Below are 21,508 nucleotides of genomic sequence, written 5' to 3'. Positions count from 1 at the left end.
AGCCACATGGGAGTAGGATGACTTATCTGTTCATCACATTATAATGGATATATCAGATGCAGCCATCTTGGCAAGAGCCATATAAACACTCAATATCCATTTTCAAATTGAATACACACCATTAGGGTTTCCTGGTAATGGATTGTTGAAAGGGAACAGAAGCAGGAATAGTATTTCTGTGAATTTATTTCACAGGCAAAATGTGAACCTGCAGACACATTTCATAGATAACAAGCAAAAGAAACAAGACTAATGGAAAAAAAAGTCTTTATTTCAACACAAAACACAACATTTACTTTAACGAAATACAACACGCATGTTAAATCACGGGAGGTGATGGCATCAAATAAGAATGACATCCAAGAGATTTTTTAAAAAGGAAGACACAAAGGGTCCTTACACCCGCCATGGAACAAAACAATAAAACCATCTTCATATTAACATGATGTATCTACACTAGCTCATGATTGTCGGTGGAAAAGTAATATCAAATACAAACTCACACTTAAAAAAAAAAAAAAAACTCACAAATGCAGATTGTGATATCTTGTGAAGGCTGGCACACTACGTGTACTTTAAGGGCTTTTTCTGGTTAGTTTTGAGCTTATTGTTGATGGTTCTTCCTTTTCATGATCATTAGATTAGTGCTACCAAATCTGTTCTGTAAAAAAAAACATAAATTACATTGATGGGGCTTTCGAAGATTTCACGTTACAATTGAACATATCAACCTTACTCATGTCGTAATACAAACCAAGAATGCCCAGAGTATATTCTGGTTGCACTGTAACTGCATAAAAACTGTAATGAGGTCTCATATAACCTGTGTTAACTTCCAGACAGGACTCATCACTGCTTACTCAGGACATTTATATGATTCACCACACTTGTCTGCTCAAAATAGTTTTGATTCTACACACATTTCTCTGGTTAATTAACAGCAGTGGTTCCCAAACTGTGGGGTGGAGCCCTCTAGAGGGGCGCAGAGGTATTGTAAGGGCCACACATTACTCATGGGTGAAATGAAGAGTGAAACCACAGACGGCAAAACAAACCTTATTCACCAGCAGAATATTTTTGAAATGTCCAACAGAGGTGTAAAGGTTCATTGAAAAGCATTTTTCCAATCATGGTTTACTGTCCAGTTTTGGATTTTGTCCACATGCTGAAGCAATGTAGCTCCATGGGACATGTGTGAGGGTGATGCTCTGCATCTTTAAAAAAAACAAAAAAAAACGCCTTTGTAAAAACAAAAACACACGAGTTAGATTCTAGAAAATGCAGTTTGTGTTCATATGTTATTTAAATATATTTCATCTCCTTTTGTTAATAGTTCCCTCAGTATTGTTACCAGATAATAAAAATTCAATACATTTATGTGTGTGTGTGTGTGGTGGGAGAGGGAGCGTTTTGGAACCACTGATTTACAGTAACAATGATCTCCTTGACAGTAACATTGGACCAATAAATAAACAATAACATTCTGTGTGAAGAAATGTTATAATTTTGTGTAAAGTGTCATATTGAGCACCGTGGTATCCTAGTGACTGCAAGGATACAAAATACAGACGTGGATTAGAAATGTCACCACGCTGCGACAAGAATGATGGCCGAGGCAGTTCCATCGCTCCGCTTCCTCTTAGCGCAGGATATAAATTTCACCGAGCTTGACAAAAACCTGCGAAAGATGGCATAACTAACATTGAGGCTGTCCAGATATGAAGAAGGAATGTCACTGTCAAGTCTAAACACAGGAGAGGAGTAGAGCTCGGAGGAAAATAATTTAAACAAACATTAGTCAAACCCACGGTGGAGCTGGATCAGCAAGGGAAGCAAGCGAAAAGTCTGCGACAAACGTCTTCCAAATTACACTCGAATTAATTTAAATGACGGGGAAAACGTCCACGGTTGGTTTATGATGAGCATGTATTTCACATACACGTGTACTACACAGTATCGGCCATTATCAATCTTGCTTTTGGCTTTTTTGCCGTCTGCTGAGTGGTGAGGTAGAGAGATGACTGAACGGCAGACCTGCTGTAAGCGCTGTTAGCCGACTTATGGTCGAGACTGCATGTTGATGCCGTTCGGAGTGTTGCTCGGCTATATGAGAGGTCAAAGATCTTTGCGCCTCAAACAGGAAACCGCCCTGAGCCTACTAATGCACTGGAGTGTGTGTGTGGAAGAGTGTATCTGTGTGTGTGTTCGATTCTATCTGAGAGAACGTGTTTGCTAACGTGTGGGGTATGTCAGACAGTTAATGTATAGGTACAAATATATATATATATATAGATATATATATATCTATATATATATTGTGTGTACGTGTGTGTTGAGAAGAATGTCCAAGGAAGTTAAGCCTCTCCATAGGCGGAGGCCTTGTCTTTCAACAGGTCCAGACACACGTGGCAGCTCCAGCTCCCTGCAGAGAAAGAGAGGGAGAAAGAGAGGCTGAAATCGTTGTCCTCCTTGCCGATTTCCATATATAGCCTTAGCTTGTAGTCTCTCTCAAACATACAGCACATGACATATATAGTGTCTGCACGCTCATGTATAATAAAACCCATGAGAGTGGCTGTTGTACCTTCTGGAGGCTTGGTCATTGGAGGCTTCAGGCAGTACATGTGGTATCCTCTGTCACAGTCATCACAGAACAGCAGCTGATCCTGCATTAGCAACATACCATCAACATCTTAATTATTATATATATATATATATATATATATATATATATATATATATATATATATATATATATATATATATATATATATATATATATATATATATATATATATATATATATATATATATATATATATATATATATATATATATATATATATGTACAGGGGGCAGGAAAAAAACACACAAATCCTGCCTGGAAAAGGATATAAATGCTGAAGTAAGTAAATCACTTTTACAAGTACTGCTTTAAATGTGACCCACATTATGTTGCAGCATTTATTAGCTACAAAAAGAGGTCTGGCAAGTAGCAGTGTGAGCTTTCAAAACATCTCGTGACAGCTTCAAAGAGAAGTCTTTATGCCCACAATTCTGTTACGTCTTTCCAAAAAGTGGTAGGTAACATGCAACCTCATATAATACACCTTTGTTGTAATTTTGCTGTGGTGGGTATTTATTACCTTAAAGTTGAAGTCCTCTTTTAGTGTTGACATAATTATTGTTTTTTTATCTCATCTTGCAAACCACTGTCGATTTGTATGAAATTGTGCTACACACATAAATGTATCCCATGAATTTATGATGATTTACATCTTCTATCCAAAAGAGTGAAACGTGTATTTTTCACTCTTTTACAACACATCATTAAAAAAAACAAACATCACATCATGGCTGACTAGTCGCATATGGTATCTGCTTGGCAAGTATGTGACAGTGGAAGGGTCACATCATTAAAAGGAAAGCAAGTCAAATTTGGTGCGCTTCAAAGCAAACTCAAAGGGCCACATGGGATAATACAAGACGTCCCTCTCCGACAGCATACGTACATCGTTCTCTGAGGTGCCACAGAGGCTGCAGGACTTGCACTCTATGCACTGCCACTGGTACGTCCGCACTGCCTGCATCATGTTATCAGTGAACTGCAGACATGTGGGGTGACCTGCAGGGGGACGGGGAGGGCAGGCGAGAAAAGAGAGAGAGGAGAGAATGGAAAGAAGAAAGAAGAAAGGAAGGGGGGGGGGGGGGGGGGGGGGGACAAGAGTGGATTGCCAGAAGAGTTTACAAAACAATGTCAGTGGTGATTTGTATGTGATAGCAGAGAGACACAGACAAAGACTGACACGCATCTGAACATATTTAAATCATCCATGAAGAGCAGTATTGCCCCAGTAATAACCAATTGCAAAATATAAAATAAAATGCTATCGGTATAAAATGGTCATCTAAAAAAAAAAAAGATATGGAAGTGATTGCAAAGTAATTTAGACAACATTATTTCTCCCTTCAGAAGAAGATAGCTTGTCTTCACAAGAGACAGCAGTCAGTGTAAGTGTCTGTAATTGCACCCCATAGTGTTGACAGTCCGTACAGCTGGATGAAATGTAGCATCAACAGCATTCAAGTGATTATATGTCTGGAGAACAAAACACGAGCCGTGATGTGTGGACAGGAAAACAGAGCCAAGCTGTATTTCATCATCCTCCCAAAAAATGTACAGCTGCGACAACTCAAAAGGAATGATATTTTTGGTAAAATTTTAAATCTAAAAACAAACATTTTGCAGCTACTGTCAATGTCTTTTTGTAGCCTCCCCACAGCTTCAGGGTGCTGCCAGCTTCTGGTGCACACGGTTATCTGCGTGACCCTGATTTCAACGGGGTATCAATGAGCCATGAATGAGCACATAATGAAGGATTTACATCTGGACTGGGAAAGCAGCCAGAAACATGGGAAAACATTCTTCAGCCTGCGATGGGTGAATAAAGACAAATGTGATGTGAGCGAAATTCAAAGAAGAAAGGTTTCAGCTGCTGCCTGCCTCCTAAATCAAACGGAGGAATTACAGTCGGGTAGAAATAAGATGCGGCAGTTTAAAAGATGGCCTATCGTCTTAAAGGGATAGCACATAATGAGGCTGTAGAAAAAGCATTTCTACTCGACGTCTAGTAACAAAAGAAAAGATCTTGTCCGTAAAGACAGAGAGGAGCAATGGAGTGCCGGTTGGCTCTTACCTCTCGGCTACATGTCCTCTTTAGCCAATGGAGTGACTCAAGAGTCCACGCTCATCCCTCCCCCCGCCACATTAGCGGCCACTCATGTAATTTATTCCTCTTTCCTCTGGTCCACCGTGTCTGCTATTAAGCTTTTCAGTCCAGATTTAATTAGGGTGTAGCGCTGAAGATCAGTTTGTGATCTTGATTATCTTACACAAGCAAGTGTGAGGAGATTATTGTTGGTTTAGGAAAAATGGAAAAATGTCTGAACGCGTTCAACAGTAAAAATCCATCCGACCGTGGTAAAAAAAAAAAAAGCCACTTTATCCATCGGAGGCAACATTTCCAAGAAAAAGATGTTTTTTGAAGGAATGCGCTTCCTACATCTTTAAAAAAGTTAAAAATAAATCTGGAGATCTTCAAGGCAAGTTGGCATTGTTATCCTGTCTTCGAGAGTTCCCACGATGAAAACATTTAATCAGAAAATTGGTTTTATTGTCACGAGGTCCAGGTAGTCAGGGAGTCCCGTCATCAGCTGTCGGCTACAGCATCATCATTGTCTGAAAACATAAGGTCTTCCAGCTCTGCATCTTCAAAGCCACGAAACGTGGAGGCCTCGCTGTCTGACGTGCTGCCGAACAATTCCTCTAGAGCACTCGGCTTCCTCCCATGCTTCTTCCCTCCTCCTCTTCCAGCTACCATGAAAACATCAGCGTCAGAGCAACACAGACAAGGCCACACACTCTCGCAGCTGTTCTACTAAAGTCTGCCGTAGCAAGAGAACATCTCACTGGTTGAAATGAATGCTCTCTTACTACGCAAGACGTTTGAGCGTATTCGAGAAAATGTTTTGCTGAGATATCCAGGAGGACAAAAAGGGGGGGAAAAAAGAGACAAAAATGCAGCCAAAAGTGCCACAAAGTAATGCGTGAAAACTGAGCAACAAAAGAGTGAATATGCATGTCGCCTAAAGGCAGAAGTCCTTACTGATGGGCGAGGTTTACATGGAGAAGCATGCAGGATGGAAGCAAGCAGCGGATCAATATTATCTTCAGGAGGGAAACTGCAAAAAGTTCCAGCGATTGACTCTCACTTTTGATGGTCTACAAGACTCATTGACAACCCATTGACAAAGACACTGCGGCAACATGAAAGCTCAATTCGCTGCACGCCATAAATGTATCATCAGGTCTACATCCTCAGGTAAAGACGCAGGTTGGTTTGAACAAAGATGACATGGAATAAGCGAACTAAAATGAACTGTGTGGATGTTAATGCAAAGTTTCTAATGATAGGGGGAGACTGGAGACTCACCGGAGCGTCCACAGTCAGAGCAGGACACCAGCTCCTCGGCCTGGCCCGTCTTCCTGTTGGAGTCCTGGTCTCCCAGGCAGAAGTCACAGTAGTCGTTGGGGATGATGGAGCCATCCGCAGCCTTCTGAGCTGTTGGCAGGAACAGAGACATGTAAACAGGAGGACACATGAGCTGCCATTCATTGTCTGACAGCGCGAGGCCGTCTGGTTTACCATAAACTGTGATTTAGGAAATTGTACGAGTGTGTGGCTGCGTACATTGGGGAGTCTCTGTCCTGAGCTAGCACTTACTGAAACCTTTTTGACGGGCTATGTAATCAAATGCTAGCCTGCAGCTTACGTTTGTGGTTGTCGGCGCTAAACGGAGGAGACGGGGACCTCTCTGCTTCCTTCTCCTCCTCACCCTCCTCCTCTGCCAGGTGAGTGTGGGTGTAGTGGTAGCTCAGGCCGGGCCGGTTCTTGTAGCGCTTTCCACAGACTACAGATAAAACATCAAAAGGTCCATTAGAGACACGTAGAACCTTGTGCGATACACTGTAGAGCAGTCGAGTCTGCTCAAAGGCATCTGTCATCCCTGTCTTAATTGGAATATAACATATATTAATTTGCAGGAACTGTTAGTATTTATGTTTGGTGAGAGGATCTATTATTGCTGCTGAGACAGTGAGCGAGGAGCTTTATCTACTACATATTTAATGCCAAGAAAATGGATTTATGAGTTAAATAAGTTGAAACAATAATTAAGGCACGACATAAAGCAAACATCAAATCAGGCATTTATTTAAAAAAGAAAATCCTAATTCAAAGTATTTCACGCGGAAGTCTAATGAAAGGAAAAATAGAGATATGGGGACATGACGCAACAGACCTGCGACTGTTTTCAAAAACAGATATTACGAGAAAGCAACACAAGGTTAAAACTTTACTGGCATATTTTTATAGAGACAGAGCGCATTCAAGTCCTGCTTACTTGTCCCGCCCACTACGCAGGGGAAAGACAATTCATCGCTCTCCATTGACTTTGTCTCGCTTGAATGTGCTTACTTGTCACTTTCGTGACAACAGAAAATTGCCTAAAAGCTGCTGCGTGTTGGGTTGCACTACCCAGAACCCAAAAAAACTGAGGATACCGGCAATAAGACGTGAGACATCTCAGGACAAATTTGAAAACTGTGCAATCCTGACACCAAGTACAGTGCAGCAAGCTTTCTGTCCAACTGTCAGTTCTAGGCTAACTATATTTCTGTAAGTTAAGCTAAAACATTTTGACAGTATGCAACTTCTGTAATAGGGGAATATAATTATTTGGCATGCTGATATATGATGTTTTTAGCTAGCTTTGTTAACATGTCAGCCCTTGGTTGCATGTTGTGGGGCCGATTTCTGTTCTTTGGTACGACGCGTTGCGCTCTGTCTCTATCCTGCTGGAAGTCACAAGTCTAATATATAAAAACAGGATTTGTAAGCATGTATGCGCTCATGAATAAAACTATAATCTATAGTCTAATATTGTAGTAGCTCTAGGGGTCCTTGTAGAGCACGTTAGAGCTGTAGCCATCATAGAAGTTTCTTATTATACTGTATATTTATGCTGCTTTCCTTGCGAGAGCCAATTCTGGAGCCATTTTTTTTCCCACCAGAAAGCTTCAAAGCTTCCCCGTCTCCCTGTAAACTCACTGCCAATCCAAGCCCACAGTTAAAAACTGATCCGTATGAAACATCTTAAGAAAGTCCACCCAGTGTGAACACTTCTACAATGGCTACGTCTGCGGATCACATCACAGCTAGTGCGGCCTTCAGAAACATGCATCCCTCGGTGGGACATTAGTGGAGGTGCTGCTTAAAGCATCATTTGGTGCATTCCTTGCAATATGCAAGCATTAAGGCACACAGCGTTAGTTTCATGCAATGCTCGCACTGAATTCAGGGAAATGGACTAGCATAGAGCACTTAAAGCGTTAGATATCTCCAAGGGATTAGCATTCAGTCAGCCATTCCCGAACCGGATGCCCATGGGCAGAAAAAAAACAAAGCCAATCATATAAAGACAGTTCACGGAGCCCCTAGAAGGACAAGATGGAGACAGGTTCAGATACCTTCTTCAGCCTTTTTTGAGTTATGCTTTTGTTTGTATTTATCTGGAACAGAGAAGACACAAAAGCAAACAATAAAGGAAAGACAGCACAAGACACAAAATGAGGATGAGATTCATTTGTTTGGGGCTCAGTCAAGTCAGCGTGGCTATCTCTTGGGGATTCTGTCCAAGTACGCGAGTGGCATGCTAGTCAGGTCTGGATTAACAGCGAACTCTTCCTTCATGCTGCAGAGCACAGCTCTTAGGACAGAAGAAGAGGGGGCCATCATTGCGAGAGCACGTCTGCTGGATTTTGTCTCCGTTTATAGAAGCTACGATTTTGGAACAAGCGTGTAGAGAAGGGTTTCCTGATACATCATAAAGGAATTAACTTTGGTAATGCCAGATCTAAGGAGCAGAGAGTTTCTCCACCCACGTGAGCTTTAGGAAACCCTCTGAATTTAGGTAAACTAGTGTGTAAAGCAAAAACTAGTGACACTGATCACATGAGGGCACATGATGTACAAATAATTAGGTTTCCTTTTCTCTTACTGTCACAGACGTAAGGTTTGTCCTGGTCGTCGGCGTTAACGGGTTCTGTCCTCCTGCGATTGGATCCTCTGTTCTGAAAGGAAACGCAACACTCGTCTGATGTTCAAACCTCCAATGTATGAATGTTGAAATTTAGGATATTTTATATTTAAACGCAGCATACTTTACATAAATGTGTATATGTCTTTTAACTTAATACATCAAAAACAAGGTTTATTGTGATCATGTTATAAAACAGTTTTTAATGGTAGGAAGATGCAGTAGAAATCTTTCATTTAATAGATTTTGCATTGAAACTGTGTTACTATTGTCTTTTACACCACACACACACATGCTGTGTCTCTTGTCTGTGACACTCACTTTGCCTCTGTTTCTGTTCTTTCTCTTTGGAGTGTCCTGCTCAAAGTCTTCATCATCATGGAGGCCGTCCCCGTTTTCCTCCGCCTCCAGCACTCTCTACGGAGCACAAACACACACATAGTGGGAAGGTTAGGTAAAAGTAAAAAGAGGTTGGAAAGAAGTAATACGGGGAGATAAGGGTTCATATTTTGGCAGTAGATCTACATTAATAATGTATGATACTGTACATAATGCACACTTGACAAAATACCTGTATTTCCAGCAACGTTTCCTCTTCCTTACAGATGTTGTTTTTTTTCTCCAGCAGGCTGTCCCCCCTCAGGAGGGCCTCCAAGGCTGTGGCCTCCCCTGGGGGCACCTCGCGCTTGGGGGCCATCTCGGCTTCTGAGGAGGTGATGGCAGAAGAGACTAAGAAAAAGTACTTTAAATGGCAAGTGTGTGTGTGTGTGTGTGTGTGTGTGTGTGTGTGTGTCTGAGCCAATGTCTTTACCGGTGCAATTTATTTTTACAATTAGTTTGCTGACCACATTAAACACAAAACTCAAATTTGTAAAATGTTCTCTCCTGGCTGTCTGCAGGACCAAAGCAGAGACGATGTGTCAGTGTCAATGTGGACATTGTGTGAGTGCTGCCTCTGCATGTAAAGGGAGCTTTAGTAACAGCGGCACCAGGTGCACAGTAAGAGAAGAGGAAATACTGAACCTAAACGAGAAAACAGTGCTCACAGGCCTGAATTACATCTCCTCTCTCTCTCTCTCTCTCTCTCTCTCTCTCTTTCAAGCATCTGCTCTCAGTCTTTCTTCCTCTCCCTTTATTCATTTCCGTGGAGGTGAACTTGCTGCAGGATTGACTAGCCGTTCTCGTCTTTGAACTCTTAACACCGGGATCAGAGCAGAATGAAAGAAGGGGTGTGATAAGAACGGTGAGATGTTCTTATTGAATACAGAGCTGCTGGGTCTCCTCTTTTCCTTCCTCCTCCTCCTCCTCCTCCTCCTCCTCCTCCTCCTCTCATTTCTTTGTGTCCATTTGTGTAGATTGACTTGCTGGCACAGACAGGACAGTCCCCCACTCTGTATCCCCCACCCCCCCCCCCCCAACCCACCATATACGCCTCCTCCTTCACCTCCGTTGTCTGCTGACACCCTCCCTCCTCTCCTACACTGCTTGCTTTCCTCGCCCCCCATCTTCTTTGCCCTCCTTCCCCTTTTTAACCTCCTCACCCCTCCCTTGACGCTCCAGGACAAACGTGGTGGGGAGAATGTGGAGCTGAATGTTCTGCTCTGCCAGCGAAAAAGCAAAGAAACGCCCCACACCCCCAAGCCCATACGAACCAACATCCCCACGCGCTCACATATCATATTGATCTGGATCCACTGCTGACCTTAAAGGGGCACTCCACCGATTTTACCCATGGACTTACCCAGTTTACTCGTACTACTCAGTTGTAGAGTCTCTTCTATGGGGCAGAAGAGATTATAGCTCTTCTGGAGAAGCTTTCCAAGGTTTGAGAAAATAAAGCCTGATGATGTCATTAGCTGGGTTTGGGCTTAAGACTTAAATCTCTTATAGAAAGCTGACGTTTCACACTGGAGGTGTGGGATTTGAAAGAAGTGGACATTTAGGAGACATGGAGGCAGGGATGTAGTCGAGACCAAGTCAAGTACAAGACCAGGTCCAGTCAAGTCCAAGTTCAGACCAAGTCTAAAGGCAGTCGAGACCAGGTCAAGACCGAGTCCAGAACAAATTGAGTCCTGTTCAAGAACATAATAGATAATAGTGTCTTCCCCGTGCTATTATAGTGATGAGGGAGTTCGGACGGACAGATATAATCTATCTATAAACAATATTGATCTTCTAACATGAAACTAATTCATTCATAGCATTTAGGTTTGAGGACCATTACAGATGTCTACAAGTATGTTAAGAAAGAGGCGGAGGGGTATTTTTTTGAGACCAGACTCGAGTACTATACAGCCCTGCGTGGGGGTCTAATGAAAGATGCTTTAGAGCTGCATTATGGGAAATGTAGGATCCAGAATTTTTAGCGGTTGACCCATACTACAGACTAAAAATGAGGATATAGCTTTAAGGAGATACAACACTAAATCACTGGAGTGAGTGTAATGTAAAGTGGCCCACGCCAGCGCACCCCTGACATCAAAGGTAGGAAACATGAAGTAAGAAAAGCACGAGAAAGAGGTGAAGGTAAATTGCACGCTCGTTGCTTTTTGTACATTTGTGCACACAATTGGTGCAAATATCTTGCTCTTATGCATTTGCTTGCTTTTTTGTAACCCTCATTAGATTAAATGGAGTTTATACTGAGGGAAGCAAAATGGCCGCTGAGGCATGTCCACTTAGCAACGGCATGAACAAGAAGCAGAGGATCTAATGTACAAAACAAGGAGTTAGATTCCCGGTTTCAAACTATTTCAAAGTAACCTTGTGACAGAATCTCTGTGTATCTTCACACAAAAGCCAAACCTCTCTGCTCAGGAAGCATTAAATAAACATAAAGCCTTTCCAAAAGTCTGAAAGGGGAGCACTCACATTCCTCTGTCGTGTTGTGATAGATATCTGGGCCAAACTGAAGAAATGGATCCCTGAAAAACTAAACTGGAGACGTCTACTCTTTCACCCTACAATGGCTTTCCTGCTCTGGTTAACTGCAGTGTAATGCTAGTTTTCTTTCCCTTCACGTGCTTTAGTTGGTTGGTTGCTTCTGGGGAGTTTCTTCTCTCTAGTTTCTTTTCCTGAAGATGCCTCTTGTGCTTAAAGCTGAGTCGTTCTTGGTGGAACACTCTGGAGTATTATATTGCGTCTGGAAGACAGCAAGGTGGAAACAATAGTGTGGCAAAGCAGATACAAAGACTCACCTTTATGTCTCTCACTTATCGGGTTCCTGAGGCATTCCTTTGCTAAAATCCCCCATAACACACACATATGCATGCATGGATACACACACAGACACACATAAAAAACCTCATAAGACTCACTTACATTCTAATGCCTCATGGACAAATGATTATAGAGGCCCAGTTAGGGTGCTTCTGTGCTGCAACAGAGAGCGAGAGTCGTGTGTGTGTGTGTGTGTGTGCGTCTACTGCCAGAGAACAGTGAGAGGAGGTATTGATTCAGGGGAGAGAATGAACCTGGAGACCTGGCGAGAGAGAAGGGCTAACCAGAGCCAGATGGTCAGATAGCGAACATTAACGCCACTGAGCACGCCTAAAGCTCTGTGCAGCCACACCAGAGCACAGAGGGCAAACACACAATGCACATGTGCATTCAGATGCGATGAACAACCAAAAGGAGCGGGCGCACCGCTTTGAGTGGCTTTCATTGTATAACTGTGGGTCGATACTGCTGCGGCTTTGGCGTTCACTGTGCATGCATGTCAACGTGCTGCACGGCCGTGTGTGTATGTGCGCTTTGTTTGTCTTACCCAGTCGAAGCTCACACAGGCGGAGCTGAGGATCCAGGGGAGGGTGGAGTCGCCTCTTCTTTCTCCAGCAACGAGCAGGATAGGTGTACATCTGTCCTGCTGCTTGGCCTGGACACACACACACACATTCATAAATATAGGCGTACACACATGCACAAGCACACAGGAAGAATTTTAACAACCATTGGCAGGCTTACCATTTTAACAAAACTTGCATTGAGACCACGACAAACACACACACACACGCGCGCACACACACACACACACACACACACACACACACACACACACACACACACACACACACACACACACACACACACACACACACACACACACACACACACACACACACACACACACACACACACACACACACACACACACACACACACAGACACAGACACAGAGTGGACTGGTCTTTTTTCCCTGACACTTAATATGTCTCACTTTCAGTGCTCGGGCTAATGGTCCACATATTCCAAAACATCCGTCTCAGATTCCAGAAACTCACATAAAACCCGGAATGTGGGCTTCTTTATCATATCAGTGTAGATGTAGAACCATAACTTAATGTTGAGGATGATAACATGCAGTTTTACTCCAGTAAACAATTTAAATATTTGCCGTGTCACTATTTTAGAAAAGCGGCCTTCTTGCGCTTGAATCGAATGAGTTGGTAACTTTGTGTCTAATCATATGGAGATGAAGACAGAGACGGAGGGGAATACGCTATTTTCTCTGTCAGCATGAGCAGAGGAAAAATAAAGAGAAGGAGGGGGTAGGGATAAACTCAGAATAAATTCATATAATGCGAGTTAGGTCTGCCACAAAGTATAGGGTGTGGCCTGAAGGGCTTTGCATACAAGATGGAGAACAGGCTATTTGTGTCCAGCTCTCGGTGAAGAGCAGATTGTTCCCTTTGGCTGGACAGGCGACCCAGATGTGCATTCTGACTACATGTCTCATGATAAATCAGCAAGTGGTAACTCATGTAATATACAAAAGATGGGTTGACTTGCTTTTTTCAATTGAGGGAGGAGATCTTTACATTAAATCCTTGATATGCATACAGTCAGTAGCTAGTTAGCCTAGCTTAGCATAAGGGCTGGAAACAGGGAGAAACAGCAGGCCTGGCCCTGTCCAAAGATGACAAGATTTGGCAACCAGCTCCTTTAAAGCGCATTCCATTTCACAGGAACGTCACACATTGGTTGCCTCGCAATCACAAGAAACCCCTAGATCTTCCCCTGTTTTCAGTCTTCATGCTAAGCTAAGCTAACCGGCTACTGGCTGTAGTTTTGTATTTAGCGTACAGATGATGGCGGCATCTATCTTTTCATCTAACTCTCGGGCGAGAAAGTGATGAGCGTATTTCCCAAAATGTCAAACTATTCCCCACCTGGCTGGCGGTGGCACTTTTCCATCCAGATGTAGCAGTTGTTCTGCGCCACACCAGTCTGCGAGTCCAGGAAGGGCATGCGCACGCTGCGCTCGGCACAGAGACGGGCATTGTAGCTGCGGCAGTGTTCGATGGCCTCCCTATAGAACTGGTCACCAAGCCTGAGGACGGACAGACAGACAGAGAACGTGGCAGCTTAAACAGTCAGATAGACAGACATGAAGAACCAGGCTCATGTACTTCTACATGAACTGCCCCCTTCATTTAACATCTGACTCAAGTTACCCACAGAAACATTACGGTCCTATTGCTGCCATTGATCTAAGCTATTCGCAGCATGCTGCTTTGATTTCTGCTTTCTGTGCAGTCATGCCTGCTCTTGAAGTCCTATGAGCTAAATGTTGACATTTTTTGGATGGTTAATGGCAATAACATGTGCTGGGCGGCTGATGATTTAGTACGGCCTGCAAATAAAGTATGAGCGGGCCTGTTCAGTCCTGGTTAACTTCAGCTCAATAGAACACGCCCAGTCTTCTCTCTACATTTTGCAGTTTGTTGTGTAAACTTGAAGATGAAGCTGAAAGGAACATCTTTACACACAATGAGGGCCGTGAAGGCCAACGCAGGCAGGAAACGGAGAATAAGAATAAGAAGAAATGTTTCATCCCGTCAAATTGATCGACAAGTGCCGGATCAAAGTCCACACAACAGATGGGCTACACACACACACACACACACACACACACACTGACACAAAAGAGAGGCTATAAATCAGGATGTGAGCCATTAATAACCTCCACAGTCTCACTCTAGAGGGAGGGGATTTCTGCAACATCATTAGAGACAAACAAGATCAACTCTCTTTTGCCCAAAAATAAAATCTACACCTTGAGTAGGTTATTCTTTATTTAATTACATCGCTGAAATCCAGAGAGGAAGATAAAGCACAGATAGTTCTAGTGGGGTCTGATCTTGAGCCAGCAGGAGCACACATGGCTCCGCTCCAGAGGAAGTGGACTGAACAAGTCGACCCTCTTTGGGCACAGTTTAACCGTTTAGTTACTTTTACTAAATGAGACAGCCATGAAGGAGAATTTGCCCTCAGTATATATTATTACCAGACATCGTTTAAGCTAATATCTGAGCCAAAAAAATGAATAAAAAAAAGAATGCCACCAGTATCCATTGCTGCTGGGGAGACAGAGCACCCATAGCAGCAGGATCTTGTCTCTTGTCTCTCTATTAATGTGCATACATGTCTATCTGTCTCTCTGTCTCTCTGACTGGCCCGAGCACAGATATGTTAAGAATTCCAAGCTGGACAAAGACCAGCACTCTGGTCGCACTGAATCTCACAAAGATGTGCAGTGTTTGGAGGTGGAGGGAGCGGAGGGTGGATGAGGGAGGAGAAGGGTGAGAGGTTGGAGTGAGTAGCGGCAGAGAGTGAGCGAGGTATCGCACGTACTGATGAAGGAGAAAGGGGGAGAGTTCAGGGGAGACAGGTTTGGAGAAGTTGTTATGAAGAAGGCAACAAAACAATGATGTACGGAGCAAAAAACTGAGGGCGGACAGTTTTTTGTTTAACATGACCAGAAGTGAAATCATCTTTTATTGTATCGAAGCAACAATTATAAGTCATATAACTCATATTAGGCCAAAAATATGGCATTATTAATAGGACAGTACGGTGGCCTTGGTCATGGTATATTATTTAGGCAACCAGAGGAGATTCCAGTAAGTCACTGCTACTGGCTAGTAGTAATAGTCCGGCACGTCACTCCCCATAATAACCAGATTGTTGTTTATACAGCAGCACACGCAAACATGCAAAAAGTAGAACCTCTATAGACACTCTGTGTGCACCTTCGTGTACACATTCTGGTCTACAACAGTTTGCTGGCTATGGTTGTTGTCAGGAGGCCGACAGAAACGAGGAAGGCGGCTGGTGTTTTTTTGGCGACGCGTGTTTTTGCAGTGCGACGAAACCAGCAGTCGCAGCGATCCAGTCAAATCCAAAATCTCCAGAAGAGACTTCCTGTCACATAACTCACATTCCCAGAGGTGGAGCGTTATCTCTGCTTTCACTATGTGTTGCCTGAACTCTGTGTGTGTGTGTGTGTGTGTGTGTGTGTGTGTGTACCTACAGGCATCTGTCTTCCCCACTTTTCTTCCCTCTCTTCCTCCCGGTGTCATCCCGCATCGCCTGTACATTTCCAGAAACAAAGAGTCTGTGTAACGTCCCCGGGCGGCTTCATAAACTCTTACATAAGCGAGCGTTCGTGCCTACATGTTTGCCTGCTGTGCTTTTGTCTGAGAGGTGTGTTCGTGTGTTTAGTTAAGTGAGAATAAAGAAACATGCGTGTGTCTCTTTGCCTCCGACACCATCTGTCTGCGGGTTGCGTGTCCCGAGACATCCCCCCCCCCCCCAGCCACCCGAACCCGATTCAATCACCAGAGACTCTACTGCGCTCCTGTTTGTACCCATTAGTCGACTGTATGGCTGATCCTAGCGATGGAGCTTATGGGAGGGGAGTTTTGCAGGTCGGGGGACACATTCCTCCTGGTCAACAGCTTGCTGGATACTGATGGGATCTGCAGTTGTGTGTGTTCCTGTGTACCACTGTGATTGTCTCAATTGCTCCCATACTAGCACAGAGGAGCTGTGTGCCTGACGGTCAGTCTTTTCAAAGTTTCTATGTAAAAGCTCATCGAGGTAAAGCTTAGTGACCAAATAGGTGTTCAAACGTAATCCCTAGCTCTATTATAATCAGACTTCCTGTTTGGATGACTGCTGTCATTCCTCTCCTTTAATCTTACTCTTATCTGCCACATATATCTGTCAGTTAGGTATTGCTCGCAGCACCATTCTCTTCCTCCTCGCTTAGTGGAATAATCCCTGAAACTCATCAGTGGCATGATAAACCACCGTCATACATCGCTCCACATTCACGCTCATTTCCTCCTCATCCACAGCGTCTCCTTCCTGTTTCGACAAGTTCGGAAAACGTGACGCGTCTATTAGTCGATTTGTTAATTCACAAATTAAACTGCAAAAAATCAAAGCTTCTCAACTGTGGAGGGTTTTTAATGTTTTGTCTGTCATGTATGATGTCATTAGAAAACGATATTTTAATATGTCACATTGATCATAATGCACATTTTCCCTATTTATTTACATTTTATAAATCAAATAATTCTTCAAATCACTTGAGAAAATACTCAGATGCCGGTTATTTGATGATGAAAACAATTGTTGCTTTTCTTTATCCGGTTAAAAACATCAAAACAGAAACACATTTTGCCTCGAGGCAGGAGGTGTATAATCCCATTTTGCCAATCATTTCATTTAAGCTCTCTACTTTGAAGCAGCATCTAAAATCAGCATCTGGCCGTAAAAATACATATTCTATTTATGTTTTATTATTATGATGAGGATGAGATTTGAATGTGTGACACTTTTAAGTGTTCATATCGCAAAATCAAAAGGAACATAAAAGTGAAAAACTAACAGAGCCTCCGGTGATCTGCAAAACGGTTTAACGTTAGATTTCACTCCAACAGCCAGCCAGCTGTGTGTGTGTGTGTGTGTGTGTGTGTGTGTGTGTGTGTGTGTGTGTGCTGGCATTCTTGCAGGTGTGTGTGTGCAGTAGAGCTGAAGTAGTGTTGAAACATTGCTCTGCTTCTGTAACTATTAGCATTTAATATGACATTTGCCAGAGGTGCTATGATTTATACGGTTTAAACTATGATATGGAACTTTGCATATCATTAACTAAATGTTGTTCATGTTGTATGAACATATGTAACAGTAGTTCTTCTGTGTGCTTCAATATGTTCAGCCATCCTGATCACCTGAAGGTTACTGCATCTTTTATGATTCACTTCATCTATTTAACTATTAATGTCATCATTAAATGCTTCACAAACTCTGGTTTTAGATGCTATACAAGTAAGAATATGTTAGTATGAGCTGATCATAGTCTGTGTGACCTTCCAGGCACAGCATTTCTCAGCATGAATTGTTTAAATGTTGTTAGCATGACCTCATTCAGCACAATGAGCCAGAGGTACAGTAATGGGGAACTGTATTATAAGCTTCTAACTCTTTCACAATAAAAGCCTCTCCAACAACCAGGCACGTCTTTCTAACAAAGCTTGCAGATCTGCTCAGACTTTACATGCAGCGTCTCAAAAGGAACCTTTTAAAACACGACTCATAGTGTCGGGGAATGGTGGGGGTTCACCACAAATTAGACCAAAGATAGTGAGGGTACATACAGGAAGTCCACTTGTAGGAGGCCCCAAAGGAAATGCAGGGCAGGGCAACAGCATGTGGGCACTGATAGGCGTGGTTAAGGCACTTTGTAGGCCAAGCAGCAGGGTGAAGCAGAGAGGAAGGGGGGGGGGGGGGGGGGGAGAGAGGAGGAGGAGGAGCCAAGGAGGGAGAGTGGGAGGGAAGAGGAGGGCCCCCGATATGTCCCGGGGCACACGTGTTCCCTTTCAAACCCTGTCACACTCATTTTCTCTCAAACACGCGGATGTGTGTACGCACGGGCGCACACACACACACACACACATGTTTGTCCGTGCGCAAACAGACACACAAAGGGGATGAAAAGGGAAAGGTGCAGAGTGCAGGGGAGGGTGTTGCAAAGGGGAAACCCGGATTCAGATTTATTTCAGATGCTATTTTCTACGTGGAGGATAACATACATACACGTCTCATCTCTGCACCATCCCCTTAGACATCTCACACATGCGTACAAAAACAAAACCCATAAAAAGAGGACCATGTGCAGAAGGGCAAGAGAAGAAAATCAGGATTGATCACCGCATGGAGCTTTCTGTAAAACATGTTCCTGGACATTTAATTCCCTGTGCCTGGAAACCATTCCCGGACATTCCCATTCCACGGCAGACAAAGGCCAGAGTTCACCCGTGTGATGAGGGTGTAGTATAAATGTATGCAGTAAATGCAGCCAGACAGACAAACCAAACCCCCCCCCCCCCCTAAAAAAAATCCGTCCATCACTCACCCACGCTCCCTCTCACGCAAATTGGGGGAGGGGTGGCCAGCTACACAACCGCCCACACATGCAAAAAAACCACACATAATAAAAACACAACTCCACACACGCCCCCCCCCCCCCCCCACACACACACACACACACACACACACATACACACACCAACAACATATTGTTTACATTTCCCTAAATCTCAGTCCACGTCCTTTCAATCCTTATGCAAACACAGCCAACCCACCTTCCACCTGAGCGCTCTTGTTCATTACAAATCCAAACATAATGATAAAAAAGGAAGATAAAAGGACACATGACGTGCATATAAACACACCTCTGCATATGAATTACGTCGCTCATTTGAATACTTCTCGTGTCAGCTCTTCATTAAGTCCCATCCCACACAGCCACCCAGGTTTCAACCACAAAAGAGGTCTTTGTATATATAAAATAAAAGAGATAGTTGAAATAAATCAAGCAAATATGCACGGCTAAACATGACTGACAGAGTCGAGGGAGCCAGACGTATTTACTGCAAGCAGCTGGTGGGTGAAATTCATTTTTCAGAGGGGGCAAGATTATTATCACGTCCTTATTGACTGCATATGATTTACCAGCCACATCCTGAGGACAGATAACAAACAGACAGTGGACTCACACAACTCTCCTCCCTGAAAACTACACCGCAACATTATTCCCCCCTGGTAGTAACTCACATGTTACTTAATATTAGCTCTTACACGACCGTTTTCCCGTGTATATGGTATGGGCTTATGAGTCTATGACTGTTTTTGGTAGGTCAAATCCTGCCTCCAACCTACACATAAACATATTGTTGTCCATTTTTGCAGATATTGGATGGGGTGGAGGGGTGGGGGGAGGCTGTCTGCGAGAATCCTGTCATATATGAAGCGCAGATGGGGTTCCCTTCCTCCATCAGTCTGTCTGTCTTTACATTTACCTCTCAATCTCTCAACAGATGGACCCACGAGAATACTGGGACGCTCCTAATCTGCTGCTCTGCATGCACAACTGCACACACGCGCACACACACACACACACACACACGTAAACACACACAGAAAACACCCATATACCTACATTCTCTAGAGCCTAATCTGTTTTAGTAGAATACAGCAGTTTAGAGACGTTTTGCTGGGTGTAGAGTGGAATCTCTCTTGGTTGTCAACAAAGATCTCTACAAAACAAGAGCATCGCGAGTTCTCTCCCTACTTTAGAAACAGTTCATGCTTCTTTACTTTCCTCAGATTATGACTACAGAATATGTTATTCACCACATTAATGGTTCTGTGAAAGAAAGAAAAAAAAGCTTGGGTGTACAGACTGACCATATTTAACAGTTGAAAAGGTATCTTTACACTTCCTAGGTGAGCTCCTTATTCCAAAAATGCAATTGAATGAAAGCAAAGATATGCCACACTTATCCACGCCATCAGAAAGATTGATATTGCCTCCTGCACAACAGATAATGTGGTAATTGTCTCGCTCTCTGCACATTCCTCATGAGTAGTGGTAAACATCTGCTGTCAGCCATGAGGAAGACAGAGATGCATTCAGTAATATTGACTGAAATATAGCTGGAAGTTATAGGTGCACTTAATCCAGGGGCAGACATGAGGGAGGTCTAGCAAATTGTTAATTAGTTTCAGAATCAACAAATATTCCATTCGTAAATTAGTGTGGAATATGGTAAAATTGTATATAGTAGTTGTATAATAGTTGGGCTTTTTCCCACATTTGTCCATTTCTGCATATGATCTCAAACGTAACATTATCTTATGTCTCTACAAATCAGAAAATGTTCATGCGCCGATTACCCAGATCAGACACTGACACCGTTAAGTGTGTGTGTGGTGTTGACAGTTTAAAAAAATCTAAACTTCAAGAAAATTGCACGCCCCCTAAATCTGCATTACACCGCAGCTTTCTTCTACACGCGCGATAGGATATAAATACCGTAAAATAACATATAATCCGCAATCCATTGTTTGCATGCACGTAGCATTCGCAGCGAGATCCGGGGAGCCGCGCTGCGAGCGAGAGAGTCGAGCCTCTCAGTGTACGCTTTGTGACATTAATTGCATGAAATTATCTATGTAAATTCAACCGTCTAGCACTGACAAAGAAAGCCGTGGTTGCAAACTTCTGTCAACCGTGTTTGTAAAGCAGAATGTGGACAATGGCAACTTTCTGTGTAGAGTGCGGACATTTACACGCGGGTTGAAGATGTTTTTCCTCTGCAGATCGTGCACGAGTGCATGCCTTTATATCAGTATTACACAACAGAGCAAGTAGGCATCGGGTACCTGCGGATAACACACGGAGACTGCTTGTAAGTACACGGCGAAAGTGTTAATTTTGTGGTTTCCCCGTTTAAACGCGCGGTTAACCCTGTATAGACTGATCGCGACATCCAATCAAACAAAGGAATGGTTTTATTTTAAAAATAGATATGTACTTACGATTTTAGAGGATTATGAATGACAGTCGCCATTTTCCTGCACGACTGTAACGTAATATTCCAAATCTCGGTGTAGTTTGGGACCCTAATGAAAAAAACACACACACAACAGCCAATGCGGTACTGGGCACTGTGCTCGCGACCAATACAACACCAGCAGTAAGGCAGTGGGCGTGGCC

General features: G+C 43.3%; 1 protein-coding gene across 3 annotated transcripts; it reads right to left on the bottom strand.

The window, feature by feature from the left end:
• Positions 1-250: 250 nt before the first annotated feature.
• On the bottom strand, positions 251-21,454 carry dpf3 (double PHD fingers 3). 3 transcript variants are annotated; one of them, XM_076083568.1, is made up of 12 exons: positions 21,331-21,454; positions 13,827-13,987; positions 12,425-12,532; positions 9,230-9,363; positions 8,980-9,075; positions 8,620-8,692; positions 8,090-8,131; positions 6,334-6,471; positions 5,994-6,122; positions 3,513-3,625; positions 2,585-2,666; positions 251-2,422 (listed from the first exon to the last, which is right to left on the bottom strand). In XM_076083568.1, the coding sequence occupies exons 1-12, from the start codon at positions 21,360-21,362 to the stop codon at positions 2,355-2,357; spliced, it is 1,176 nt and encodes a 391-aa protein (XP_075939683.1). In that variant the 5' UTR covers positions 21,363-21,454; the 3' UTR covers positions 251-2,354. The 3 variants fall into 3 exon arrangements, with proteins under 3 accessions (XP_075939683.1, XP_075939684.1, XP_075939685.1); XM_076083569.1 differs by lacking the exon at positions 8,090-8,131; XM_076083570.1 differs by lacking the exons at positions 251-2,422; positions 2,585-2,666; positions 3,513-3,625; positions 8,090-8,131 and adding an exon at positions 3,714-5,374.
• Between the last annotated feature and the right edge of the window lie 54 nt (positions 21,455-21,508).

This window comes from Anarhichas minor, unplaced genomic scaffold (assembly GCF_050575085.1).
Source record: "Anarhichas minor isolate MPS153535 unplaced genomic scaffold, ASM5057508v1 ptg000136l, whole genome shotgun sequence".
Taxonomy (NCBI): domain Eukaryota; kingdom Metazoa; phylum Chordata; class Actinopteri; order Perciformes; family Anarhichadidae; genus Anarhichas; species Anarhichas minor.
The sequence above is the reverse complement of the archived record's forward strand: the minus strand, read 5'-3'. Positions and strand labels throughout refer to the sequence as shown.

What these genes read in the sequence shown, in the direction of transcription:
- dpf3 (XM_076083568.1), bottom strand. Translation starts at nt 21,362, where the DNA reads ATGGCGACTGTCATTCATAATCCTCTAAAATC. An exon ending in CCTGTGTGAGCTTCGACTGG is followed by an intron (nt 9,364 to 12,424) that starts GTAAGACAAACA and finishes TCACCTCCTCAG; the next exon opens with AAGCCGAGATGGCCCCCAAG. An exon ending in CTCTGACTGTGGACGCTCCG is followed by an intron (nt 3,626 to 5,993) that starts GTGAGTCTCCAG and finishes GTCCCCCTGCAG; the next exon opens with GTCACCCCACATGTCTGCAG.